Genomic DNA, 9,111 nt, shown 5'->3' on the forward strand with positions numbered 1-9,111 from the left:
GGTGGCTAATGAGGTGCTCGTTTGAAGGTTACAGAGAAGATGGGTTGTGTTTTAAAGGTTCAACATTGAGCGTGTGTGATAAATGAAATCCAAAGGACACACAGGCGCACAGACTTCTGCTGCTTAAGCCTCAGTGCAGCTTTGGCTGCTAATGCTAATGCTAATGCCAGGCGATGCAGATGGATGGCGTGTGTTGTGTTGTCTTGCTTCTATGCTGAGAGAGAGGATAGAGATGTAACTGCATTTGATCAGCTTGATTCGGTAATCGACATCTAGAATGTGACCTTGCTAAGATAGTCAGCCTGTTCCTCCTGTTGCCCGTTCACAGGGAACATTTGCTCCGTTTGTCAAGGACATAAACAAAGATAAAGACTTTAAATCCATCCTGCTTGCACAACCACGTGTATTTAGAGGAAACTACGTTTTTAGCCCCGGGTATTTTATATTTATTTTTTCAAATGATCAATTTCTTGTGTCTTCATCTCAATTTGTAATGAATCCCCTCATTTGGCAGAAGGCTTAATAATACAAATTAAGTTCCCCTAGCTGCCAGTGTGGCACCCACCATATTATTCTCTCCATCTCTCTGTCTCCTTCACTGCATGCCTTACCTACGTCCTCGTTAGCTCTTCAAACGGAAGGCAAAGCATCGGTCTATTACGAGGAGCCCAGGGCGCTGTGCGGAGTTGTGTTAGGTAATAACAACCAGTGACGTCAAAGGCTCTCTGTCTGAGCTGGGAAGAGGGAGGGCGAGTGTCTGTGTGTGTGTGTGTGTGTGTGTGCGTGTGTGTGTGGAGGGGGATGAAAGGAGAGGGAGGAGAGGAGGCAGACGTGGAAGTGTGTAGAAAAAGCGCATCTACGTCTGTGTCAGCGACCTGTTTTCTGCTGAAGAGCGTTGAGCGTAAACAGCGTGCAGCGGTTCGCTCTGGAATCACCAGCCTCCATCACTTAGGTGATTTCTGTGGCTTCATCGCTGCCTCCCATCACCGCATTGATTATTTCGTTTTCTCCCTGGCAACGCATTGCTTGCCCCGCCCCCATTGGTTCAGAGAATAGCGGAAGAGGTCTATTATGCTCCGTCACACATCTGCCACTAGTTCTGTTTATGGTCCTTTCACCGGAGACTCTACTTCACGTACTAGGAGAGAAGGAGGCACATCCTCTGCTCAGCTATTGTGACTAATGTTGTTTTTGCAATATCATGTTTTAATGACTCAATACACTGGGATAATTATTGTATTCGGACCAGTAAATATCAAGATATCTCACACGTTCTTTTCTGCATACTAAACTGTTGTATTCCCTCAGTTAAAACACCTTAACTAAGCCCTCATCTGTTGTATTTTCATAAAATGTCTACCTCCACATTCAAACTCCTGGAATGAAAGCCCGGACTTTAACCAAAGACCGATTGTGGGATTAGAGATCTCAGGGTGTTACGGTCCTTCATAAAGCCAAGTGACAGCAGCCGTGGATACATTAGAGGATTAGACCCTAAGACAACGTGGACGTCTTAACATGCCTCATTATGGCTGCTGATCTTGCTCTGCCAGGTGACAGCTGTTTGTTAAAACTGCAAACACCGCTAGCAACCCTGCACACAAAATGTACACACGACGGGGGGGAAAGCACAAGAGCCATGTATGGTATGTAAACCAGCATAAAAGGCCCAGGAGGGTTCAGACTGTGCCGTGCTGTGTACGGCAAACAAGCCAGAAGGCCTCGCGGGGCCGTAGCAGCCAGCCTGTTGTTGGCAGCTAACATTCTGTCCCCACCCACCCCGTTTCTAGATTGTGGCTCCGAATCCACGGGGCAATGTCAAACTATAATCTCTCTTTAGTTCAGCCCTATTTGATCCCTATGGCACTTTCCATGGGAGCCCTTTCGCACGCATTTACAGCTCACAACAAGCATGTGACTCCGCTTGGTAAACGTACTGTAAGTGCCTGAGGAATGTCTGAAAGTCCAATCTGTCAGCAGGCCTCCGACCGGCAGCCTTGCACTTCCATTGCAGCCACAGCTGCCGTGATGACAAAATGGACTCTTGTTTTCTCAAGTGGTATAAATGGAAAAGGGTAGAAAATGTTTAGAGACAATGAATTAGCGTGTATCAGTACATCAAATCTCCAGATTGAATAAATGACGCCATTCTTGCAAAGCAAGGATAGGTAGATATTGTCATCAGGAAAACACTGTTTGGATCTCGGTTCAATCATTGTTGCTTCATTCATACGCTGCGACTTTTATAGCAACAGTGCAAAGTGCTGCGAAGTGACACCGACACCGTGCAGCGGTGACTTCATATCATGAACACACAACGGTGCGCGTTGGTGCACTTTAAATTTGGCAACAAAGTGCGTTGGGCCGAGCGATGACGCGCGCAGCCTACATCAGCACCTTGGATACGGGCACACCACTCAGCGTGGGGCTCCTGCCCCGTTTTGGACCAATCAGCGCGCTTGTTTTCCGGAGAGCGTTCGGCTCCGCCCACACTGCTGCCAGCTGTAATGCTGCTGAAGGGAATCTCCTCTCGGGCAGCCTGCGTCCGTCGTTAACTCCCGTGTTTCGTTACCTGCCCCCCCCCTTCCCTCCCAAAAAATAAAATGAGTTCCATTAGGAAAATAACAACATAGGAAGGACAGATGTCATGCGAAATAGATCAATGTCGGGGAGGAGGACCGAGGCTTGAAATTCTGCGGGCTTTACACACAGGCATTGAAGGAGCAGAGGGTCACCTGTAGCATAAAGTGTTCTTAATTTGAGATGCTTGATGAATATGTTCACGGCAGATTCGTGGAAAACATACGTGGTTTCGTTTCTGAGAATCGGACATTTGCAATACAATAGTACATTTTTCACGTTGATAAAATGGTTTATTTCAGTACCGTTCGAAGTTGGACCGGATATATGTTGTTTTTAGATGTTGTACCGTTTCTGTTATTACAATATAATCGCTTCAGCCTTTCGCTGTCAGCACAGATCTCGTTGTCTCTGACGCAAACGCTCGCCTTTCCACAGAATCATATGTCGCGGAAGGACATCTCCGATCAGCCAATCAGCGCCCAGCTCAGGCACCAATCGGAGGGGCGGGTCTCTCGGTCTGGACCAATCGCAGCCGCTCGTATTGTGTTGACCTCTGAAACCGCATCACCGCCTACCTCGTGCCCATGGCGGAGGAAAGCTATAAATACAGGCGACGCTGTTGCAGGCGGCGGACGAAGCATCGAGACTCCCGGAGAGGCGGGAGCTACTCTGCAAGCCTGCTGAAAGAGGGGAGGAAAAACGAAAAAAAAAAACCGAAATAAGCTTAAAAACAGAAACCGAAGAAAACACCAATCGACAGATATGAACATTTACTGGAATACTTTTTTGTAACATTGATAATATATTCTGGGTGAAGACAGTATTTATACTTTTTCCCCCCTATTTGCACTAACTAACGGTACTTAAGAACTACTGCAAATTGTTTTTTTTGTGGTTGTTTTACAGAAAAAGTAAGTATTTCAACTGCCTTTCTTTCCGCTGCGCGTGATGTATTTAAAGTCGCCGTCTTCATTCCGCTTTCTGTCATACTGTTTGTTGCATCCATAACCGCACTCACTAAGCCGATCTGCTGCGTCAGTCCACGGAGTTTGGAGAAGGGTGTGTGTGCGCGTGTGTGCGTGTTTGTTTGAGAAAGAGAGAGAAAGTGAGCGGGTGTGTAAAGGCGTGCATTTCATCTACGTGTGTAGCATCTGTTTTGCGTTAAGAAAAGAAAAAAACAATAACAACAATAACAATATCCCCTCAATCCAACTCATTTTGCGAGCTTTATTTCAGCACGCACGTCTCCTTGGACATTTACGTCGTGTCCACTGTCATGTTGAGACGTTTATGGGTTTTGGCATTTCTCTGTTTAAAAAAAAAAAGCCTAACATATGGGATCAGCCACATCTTATTTCCAGCTCGTTGTTTCGTGTATCAAGAGCTCAGAGACGACGCGCGTCGCCTCGGCCCTCGTAACGAGATCGCACCCTCGCTCACTTGTCTTCTAGTAAGGCGTTGTTGGGTTTTTAACGTTTGGCTTTTCCCTTGAACGCAGCAACTCGACGCGAGCTTTCCCGTCTCCTGCTCTGGAGCCTCTCCGGTGTGACGTAACGGGCTTCCCGGGTATTAGTGCGAGGTTAACGTGCTCGATACCCACTTTCTGACGTGCACACGCGGAAATAAAGCCTGATCCGGGATCAGCGGGCGCTGTGTTGATATTTCTGCAATAGCTGCAGATTGTAAGTGTCGCTGTGAAATTCCGCTTTGGGGGACTGTTGTGTCACAACAGCAACGCGGCCCCAGGGTTAATGTTTGTATAGGACGCTAACTCACACTCCCCGAGCTGGTGTGAGGTCAAAAGGAGCTGCACGTTTCTTGTAAATACTGGTTCTGATGGTTCTCAATGGTATTTACATTTTTGTTGTGACTAATAAGTTTTTTTTTTTTCCTTCTTCTCTACCAATTGTCACATGACAATATCAGACCCTGTGGAGAACATCACTCTGCCACAAAACCAGCACTTTTTCCTTTCAAACCCCTTTCATCCAAACACTGGTGGCTTTCGCCATCCTGCCAGGAGAGCGTCCGTTTTGCCCGCCACGGATAAACGAAGCAGACCCGGTGGACACGTTCAAGGTCAGACACACGTAATCCTCACGCACCTGGGAAACGTCAGCGGTCAGCTATGCAGCTTGAAATCCAAGTAGCTCTCAACTTCATCATCTCGTACCTCTATAACAAGCTGCCGAGGCGGCGCGTTAACATTTTCGGCGAGGAGCTGGAGCGGCAGCTGAAGCAGAAATACGAGGGCCACTGGTACCCGGAGAAGCCATACAAGGGCTCAGGATTCAGATGTATCCATGTGGGGGAGAAGGTGGACCCCGTGGTGGAGAAGGCAGCCAAAGAGAGCGGGCTGGACATTGAAGACGTCCGCAACAACCTGCCCCAGGATCTCAGCGTGTGGATCGACCCCTACGAGGTCTCCTATCAGATCGGGGAGAAGGGGCCCGTCAAGGTGTTGTACGTCGACGACAGCAATGAAAGTGGAGCTGGAAGCGCGGGGCTCGACCTGGACAAGGAGATCAAGAACAGCTTCAATCCCGACGCGCAGGTCTTCATGCCCATCAGCGAGCCCGTGATGGCGGCCTCCCCGGGCTCCACCTCGCCCTCCCCTCCGTTCGGCCACTCGGCGGCGGTCAGCCCCACCTTCATGCCGCGCTCCGCGCAGCCTTTGACCTTCACAACAGCCACCTTCGCCGCCACCAAGTTCGGCTCCACTAAGATGAAGAGCAGCGGGCGCAACAACAACAACAACAACGGCGGCGGCAGCGGCAGCAACAACAATGGCAGCGGCAGCGGCGCCGGGAACAAGTTGGCGCGCACCTCTCCCACCAACCTGGGCCTGAATGTGAACAGTCTCCTGAAACAGAAAGCCATCTCCACCTCCATGCACTCTCTTTACGGGTTGGGCCTCGGCGTGCAGCAGCAGCAGCAGAAGCCCTCAGCCCTGTCCCCCAATGCCAAGGAGTTTGTGTTCCCCAGCCTTCAGGGCCCCGGCAGCCAGAGTGCTCTCTTCCCCGGAGACAGCTCGCTCAGCCTCAGCCCGCTGCAGTACAGCAATGCCTTTGACGTGTTTGCGGCCTACGGTGGCCTTAACGACAAGTCCCTTATGGATGGCTTGAGTTTCAGCTTGAACAACATGCAGTATTCTAACCAGCAATTCCAGCCAGTCATGGCCAACTAGTACACGTTAAGGTACTACTTAAGCTACTACACAGAAACGACCAGAGATAATGTGATAGGGGACGGGGCGGGGGGGGGGGGGGGGGGAACGAAAACAAATGCACATATTGCAAAAACAACATAAACGAAAAACCGAATGTCGAAGTGAAAAGGAAGAAGCGACTTGTCAGCTGTAGGATCTATGTAATGAGTCTAAGAGCATGAGCCCGAGGGTGAACTGCTTTGCCCCCTTGAGTTAAACCTTTAGTACAAGATGTCCAAGCTTGGTTACCCTAAACTTCAACATGCATCATCGTCATTTCTTTTGCCAACCAAGCACAATTTTTTTTACGTGACCGTTTCAAGATATAAAAAGAAAAAGACAAAAAAAAAAAAAAAACACCACCACAAGTCATGGCCTCTTTCAGTATTTAAACATAACTGGACACCGCCAATTTTTAAGAAATTGGCACAAATAAGTGGAATTTCCTGGTCTTTTTTCTAATTGTATAATTTAATTTAGTACAGAGTTTGTAAAATATCAGAGTATCTATTGTTTCTACGACATGGTATTGCATTTATATCTTTTTACTACTCCTGTGATCTGTGATGGCTGCAGCAACTTTGTTTTCTTTTTTTATTGAAATTCTAAAATGAATCCATCTTCGACAAACATCGATTCTATTCTAAAGATTGTGTACAGAATATTCCGTAGTGGTGGGATTTAAGAATATTTGCTTTTTTGAAAAAAACATAAGAGTTGTATTTTCTGTTTAAAGATTTTTGCTATATTATGGACAAAATGTAATCGTATATTAATTTTGTACCTACATTGTGCAATACTTGATAAAAAACGGTATAACAAAGTATTTGGAGTCAGTGTCTTACATGTTAAGAGGGACTGATAGTTTATTAAGTTTGTATTAAAAAGCTTGAAAATAATGACACTTTTTCCTTGTTTTTTGTGCTTGGGCTGGTCGATACGGGTTTTGTAGAGTGCTTCAAAGGCTCAATTACTGTCCTGATGTCAGAAGAATGAGCCCTGACCCAAACACCCTCTCATCTTTTGTGTCTCACCTGCTTGCTACACTGGTATGTCCTCAGCAAAGACTTTGGATCCACTCTGGATGAAATGGGTCAAAAACACATTACACGTTCCATACCTCCACACGTCTCATATCCTCTACATGTGACACTATTAATAGTCAAACGTGGACTGACCATCCAGGCCGTGTTGGCTCCCAGTTCCCCTTGAGGTTCACCACACGCTTCTGGATACTTGGAGGAAGACCTCCTGAACTAAAGCCAGAACCTCCGTGTGAGTGACCAGGCTGCATAAACCATGGGCCACATTTCATAAGGCATAAACTACACCGCGCATGGGCAAAGGCCTTGTACCGAGAAGATGCCGTCATGTTTTGGTAGGACTAAGCAAAAACCTTTCTTCGGGCAGCTAAGCGTCTGCTGAAGTGCTTTTTCTCCCCCCCCCCCACCCCTCCACCCCAGATATTGAATCCCCATTATCCCCGGGGGGCTATTTCTCTCCTCTCTTTGTTGATGGAAGACCAGGTTGCCCGGGAGCAGGCCCGGGTCACTTATTAACTCTAATAATAAAATACATCATGCAATGCTGGAAAAGGGTACTAAAACCTGTCCGAAGAGTGCAGCTGAATGCTACGCTGGCCGGTCACATTTCACCCAGTGTCCTCAGAGATGTGGCCTGTTAATGGTTAACTCCGTAACATTTAAACACAACGCAGCATTTGAGCTTTGGAGCTCTCCGCTGCTTGTACTACTGTTTGGGAGTTTGAGGATCCAAGTCCAATTGTAAAAGTGGAAGCTAAATGGCAGCTCAATCATCACATGGTTTCAGCAGTAACCTAACCCAAGCTGGCTCAGAGCAACAACAAAAAACAGCTGTTCTTGCTGCGCTGTTGAAAGATCAACCCTTTGTGGATGCTGTTGGCTGTTGGACTGTGTCATGCCAGCCCCGACCCTGCTGGCGTATCACAGTCCCTGTGGGTCCGGCTCATCGTCGGTCTGCGTGCCCCCTGATAAACCCGCAGGCCGAGTAAAGTTCAGCCTGCGTGAGTGGGTGTATCTCGGTTGCTGATACTGTGAGTGTTAAGAGGCGGGTGGGAGTGTGTTTGCTTATCTTCTTGGTCTGTGACACTGTTTGTGTACATGTAGAATCCGCAGGGTTTGGAACAGGTTGTTCTGAAAATATCTTTCGATGCATCAAAGCTAAGGACCGTTTCCATCCAAGCTGCTTGAGCCTTTGCATGATCCAGTTTATATTTATCTACACGAGGAGGGAATCGATCGCACATATAAAGGCTTGGACCTGCGATGTGGTGTAGCTGTAAATGAAAAGGAGCACTGTACTATAACCTCCAGCAATCACGAAAGGCATCACCATCAAGAGATCCGTTTTTCCTTACTAATCAAACTACTTGGCAGCTTAAAATGGCAGTAAAACATTATTTATTCAAATACATCAAAGCGTTGATGCTTGAGGAGATTCAGTTTCAAGTATGACCTTTTTAGGATTGCTGATGGTCATTTAAACATGTTCTGAAATAAGCATTTAACCCAAAGGTTGACACGCTATGATTTAAAGTAGTGAATAACAATACATTTGTAAAGTGAGTCTGATATAATTCTTTTCAACCTGGTTTTTTTTTCAGGTAAAAAATAGAGCAGGGCAGGTTCAGACAAAAGAGAGCGAGCAAGTGTTATATGGAGTTATATAGATGTGAATGCCATGAAAGTGTGGTACTAATAATACCAGTTAGAAGAAAATCCAAGACCGGGCGGGATACGAGATGAGAATAGCACAGAGAGACAGAAGCTTAATAAAAAGAAGGAGGGATGGGGAAGGCATGGAGCACTGGGACTGGGAGAGACAAAGAGTGGGATTGAAGCATTGCCAGCACCATCATGATGCTACTCCGGTGCCAAGAACACCCCTCAGCCCCCCCCCCCCCCCACACCCCCCCTGTCCATGCGCCTGTCATTAAAACAGGTGTGGTCCAGCTCTGCTTGTGGTCCCAGCCAGCCGACAGGGCCTTGTGGTAATGTCACACTCCTCAGCAAATAACAGTAATGGCTTTTCAGTCCATTGCCTGAGTGCAAAACCTTACCCCTCCCCCCCCACAGCCTTCTATTTCTGGAAACACGCTGAAACTGGTTGAGCAATGATACGCTTAAGAGAATTGTTCTTTCCTTTGTAAATTACTTCACCGAAGCTGCTCCGAACACCTCAAAAGGAGAAGTAAAGAATAGAAGAAGTCGTGTCTTTTTTTTCTTCAGTTTTTCTAAAGAAAAGAAGACTTAGTCCACGTCCCAACCGTGTTCCCACTA

General features: G+C 47.1%; 1 protein-coding gene across 1 annotated transcript; it reads left to right on the top strand.

Annotated features, from left to right (window-relative positions):
• Positions 1-3,192: 3,192 nt before the first annotated feature.
• Positions 3,193-6,690, top strand: LOC119220099 (protein Tob1-like). Its single transcript, XM_062565982.1, has 2 exons — positions 3,193-3,494; positions 4,510-6,690. The coding sequence occupies exon 2, from the start codon at positions 4,712-4,714 to the stop codon at positions 5,768-5,770; it is 1,059 nt and encodes a 352-aa protein (XP_062421966.1). The 5' UTR covers positions 3,193-3,494; positions 4,510-4,711; the 3' UTR covers positions 5,771-6,690.
• Positions 6,691-9,111: the final 2,421 nt, after the last annotated feature.

This window comes from Pungitius pungitius, chromosome 12 (assembly GCF_949316345.1).
Source record: "Pungitius pungitius chromosome 12, fPunPun2.1, whole genome shotgun sequence".
Classification (NCBI taxonomy): domain Eukaryota; kingdom Metazoa; phylum Chordata; class Actinopteri; order Perciformes; family Gasterosteidae; genus Pungitius; species Pungitius pungitius.

Bases quoted from the DNA above. Each gene is read 5' to 3' on its own strand.
- LOC119220099 (XM_062565982.1), top strand. From the start codon at position 4,712: ATGCAGCTTGAAATCCAAGTAGCTCTCAACTTCATCATCTCGTACCTC.